Here is a 3,702-nt window from a genome sequence, read left to right as displayed (position 1 = left end):
GGCTGGTGCTCCCCGGTGACGGCGGACCCTGGGGCCGGCGCAGCAATCGGCGCGGCCGGCGTGGCCCGTGCGGCCGGCGCGAGGCACGGACGCAGCGGGCGCAGCGGGCGCAGCGGGCGGCGGGCCGTCCTGATGGAGGGGGACGGAGGGGCCCGCACGCCGCAGGGACCCCGGTTGGCAAAGCGGGCTGCGGTCGCTTCTGAGGCAGGGGCCGAGGCGGCCGCCCGTGCCGGCGTGCGGGGACTCAGGAAGGTTGTGGCGGCGCCGCCGGCCCAAAAGGGAGACGGCATGAGGCCTCGGGACCAGGCGGTTTGGAGGGACCCGGCCGTGCCAGCAGCAAAGCGCCGCCGCACAGCGCCAGAGGTGGCCGCCGGGTCTGCAGGCGGCGGCGGCGCGGCCGCGCCGGCCTGGGCAGGGCGCGGCCCCCTGCACGGGCGCGCCCGCGGGCAGCAGCGCGTCGCGGCGCCCCACTGGCGGCGCCCCGCATCAGAGTCGGAGGAGCAGCGGGATCAGGAGCAGCAGCAGCAGCGGGCGGCCAAGCGGCAGGGGTATGACAGCAAGCAGCAGCTTAGGGGCGCGCAACCACACCCCAAGCGCCAGCCCCTGCGTGCCCTCCAGCCGAAGTCGTGTCAAGATGGCCGCGGCGGCGGTCTGGCACCAGCAGGCGCCAGGCAGGCCGCCTGCGCTGGCGGCGCGGCGCAGCTGCGCCCCAAGGGGGCGCCGCAGGGGCTGGCCGCGGGTGGCGCAGGTTTGGAGCGGGTTGCGAAAGATGACGGCCGGCCGCAGCGCAGCAACGTGTTGCAGCGGCGGCGGCGGCGGCAGCATTGCCAGGAGATGGCAGAGCAGAGGATTGAGGAGTGGGAGGACCAGGATGCTTTGTCCGATGAGTCAGAAGCTGACGAGGACAGCGACTATGCGGCTTCCAGCGGCGGCTCCGATGCGGCAAGCGACACACAGGTGCTGGGCTGCTCGCCGTTTTCAGCAGAGGAGGAGGCTGACGAAGATGCGGAGGAGGAAGGCGCCTGGATGGAGGGTCCTGGCGGAAGCAGCATAAGCACCGGCAGCAGCAGGGACAGCGGCAGCGAGCCCGAGGGCGACGAGCGGGGTGCCGGCGCGCGACGACGCCCCCCGCGGAAGCGGCGCGCCTCGCCGGCGCCGCGGCCGCGGAGGCGGGCGGCCGGTCGGGACGCGTGCCGCGTGCGCGCAGACCAGCACATTCGCGGAGCACGCCACCCGCGCGTGCGAGAGACGCCCCTCTCGGCAGCCGAAGTCGCGGCGGCCGCGGCAGCGGCGCTTGGGGGGGCCCGCTCGCGGCAGCAGGAGCCCCCCCACGCTCCACTGCTGCGGCTGCGCCACGGCCCGCTCGCCCCCGAGCCCGCGCCCGCCGCCGCCCGCACCTCCCCTCGGCCGGGCCAGACACCGGCCATCGCGGCGGTGGTGGCCGCGGCGGCGGCCGCGGCAGCCGCTGTTGTGCGCAGGGCTGTGTGCAGCGTCTCAGGCGGCGCTGCCGCGGCGGCGACACGACAGGAGCGGCGTGCGGCCGCGGTCGGCGCGCAGCATGGCGCTGAGGCGGCGAGCAGGGTTCCAGCGAAACACACCGCGGCGGGGCGCCGCGCCCCTGCGCGCTGAAGCTGGCAACCCAGCTGCACGTGCCACGCCGGCACGCACTGCATGGAGACACTACAGCACTGCAAACGTCCTGCTGTGCAGGACAACCCGTGCTGACCAACCCCATGTGTGTCGGCATCAACCTCCATGTCGTGGCATTGTATTTTTTTATCAGCAGATGCAGGCCATGGGCAACACAGCGCAACTTCTCAGGTGGATGGCACCCGAAAGTTTGCACTGCAGGTATCTGATTGACCACGCAGTAACAATCTGAATGGACAGGTGCTTTGGCACGTTGATTACAAACAGAATTGCAACAGAGGATTGGTCAGCCGGCCTTGAACTTTTTGGCAGGGTGAGAGCTGCCGCCGCCGCCACGGCCACTTGGACCAGGCGGCCCCGCGCCGCCGCCGCCGCCGCCGCCGCCGCCGCGGCCGCCCGCCCCCTGCCGCCAGCTCGCCGCGCCCCTCCTGGCCGTCCCTGTTTTGGGGTCCCACTCGTCCGCCCAAAGGAAGTAGTTGCAGCGCCCGACGCCCGGGGGGCCGTCGGGGCGCTTGCAGGTGTAGAAGGACTTGCCTGCGGCAGCGGCCGTACGGGGTTGCTGGCGGCATGAGTAATAGAGCGGCTGGCTGCATAACCACAGGGTGGCTCGCCGCGTGAGAAACTGAGGGAGGAGGGCGGCGACCAGGCGCCCCAGGAAACGACGCGCTACTCAAGTGTGAAGGCATGCAGCAACACAATCGCGGCCGCCGAGCCGTCCCGACAAGGTCAGCTTGTGTAATGCCGCAACCGCCTTCTTTCCCTTGTTTCCCACCCGCTCTGGCATACTTGGCCCCGGCGTCATCAACCCTAAACCCCACCCTGCATCATGGAGCCGAATCTCACCCCTTGAGGCGAGGTCCTTCTTCACGACGGTCCGTACCACCGTCTCCTCGCCGCACCTGCAGCGCGGGCGGCTGCTGACGACCTCCATGATCCTGCCCCACGCCGCGGCGGCCTGCTGGCGCTGCTGCTGGGCCGCTTGCTGCACCTGCTCTGAGGGCGGCGGGAGCTGCCGTGGCTGCTGCTGCTGCTGCTGCTGCTGCTGCTGCTGCTGCTCAATCTTCTCTACTGGCTCCTGCCGCTGTTGCTGCTGCTGCTGCTGCTCCTGCTCCTGCTCCCGAGCCTGCTCCCCCTGCTGGCCTGGCAGCTGCTGCTGCTCCCTATCCTGCTGTGCCTGCTCCAGCCCATGCTGCGGGCTGCTGCCACCAATCCCTGCCGGTGGCCTGTTCTCGTTGCCTCCAACAGGTGCAGTGGGCTCCTGCTTTGGCGCTGCAGCGAAAAAGGACAACAGGCTCGACTGCCCTTTCGCCACAATCCCACCCATGCCCCCGCTCCCGGCGCGCTGGCGCTTGCCGCCGGCGGCCCCGGCCAGCCGGCCCGCTGCGGCGCCGCCGCCCGCGCTCCGCCGCGGGCCGCCGGCGCCGCCGCCTGTCTCCGCTGCTGCCGGTGCGCTCTGAGCGCTCAGCTGGCTGGAGCTTGATGCCTGGCTGCCGTCGCCACCCGCCCCGCCGCCCCTGACCAGCCAGCCTTTGAGGGACGATTGGCTCTTGAAATTCCAATGGCTGCAGCACGGCACGCGCGGGGGGTCGCAGGCGGCCCTCAGGAGGCCGGGCGGCACCCGCAGGTCAGCCAGGACGGGCGCGTGGTCTGACCCGTGGATGTGGGGCCAGATGTCGCACCAAACAAACCAAGAGTGGAAGGGCGGCTGCTGCTGCTGCTGGTCACCCAGATCCTGCTGTTCAGGCCGCCGCTGCTGCTGGCGTGCGTCCCTGTCCTGCTGCTGCTGGTGCTGCTGCTGCTGCTGCTGCTGCTGCTGGTGGTAGTGGTGCTGCTGCTGCTGCTGCTGCTGCTGCTGCTGCTGCTGCTGCTGCTCCTGCTGTTGTTGCTGCTCCTGCTGGTAGTGCTGCTGCTGCTGCTGCTGCTGCTGCTCCTGCTGGTAGTGCTGCTCGTGCTGCCCCTGCTCGCGCCCCTGGTGCTGGTGCTGCTCATGCTGCTGCTCCTGGTGCTGACGCTGCTGCTGCTGCTCCTGCTGTCCCTGCTCCCAACTGCCCC

At 71.3% G+C, this 3,702-nt stretch overlaps 2 protein-coding genes across 2 annotated transcripts; one reads left to right on the top strand and one right to left on the bottom strand.

Moving 5' to 3' along the window:
• Positions 1 to 132: 132 nt before the first annotated feature.
• On the top strand, positions 133 to 1,629 carry MNEG_15053 (hypothetical protein; the record flags this gene model as incomplete). Its single annotated transcript, XM_014036477.1, has 1 exon — positions 133 to 1,629. One exon carries the CDS (start codon positions 133 to 135, stop codon positions 1,627 to 1,629), a length of 1,497 nt encoding a protein of 498 aa, XP_013891931.1.
• A 307-nt stretch (positions 1,630 to 1,936) lies between these two features.
• On the bottom strand, positions 1,937 to 2,184 carry MNEG_15052 (hypothetical protein; the record flags this gene model as incomplete). Its single annotated transcript, XM_014036476.1, has 1 exon — positions 1,937 to 2,184. A coding segment is annotated over one exon (248 nt), but the record flags the coding sequence as incomplete, so codon positions are not given.
• Positions 2,185 to 3,702: the final 1,518 nt, after the last annotated feature.

This window comes from Monoraphidium neglectum, assembly GCF_000611645.1.
Source record: "Monoraphidium neglectum strain SAG 48.87 unplaced genomic scaffold scaffold04986, whole genome shotgun sequence".
In the NCBI taxonomy this organism is placed as follows: domain Eukaryota; kingdom Viridiplantae; phylum Chlorophyta; class Chlorophyceae; order Sphaeropleales; family Selenastraceae; genus Monoraphidium; species Monoraphidium neglectum.
The sequence above is the reverse complement of the archived record's forward strand: the minus strand, read 5'-3'. Positions and strand labels throughout refer to the sequence as shown.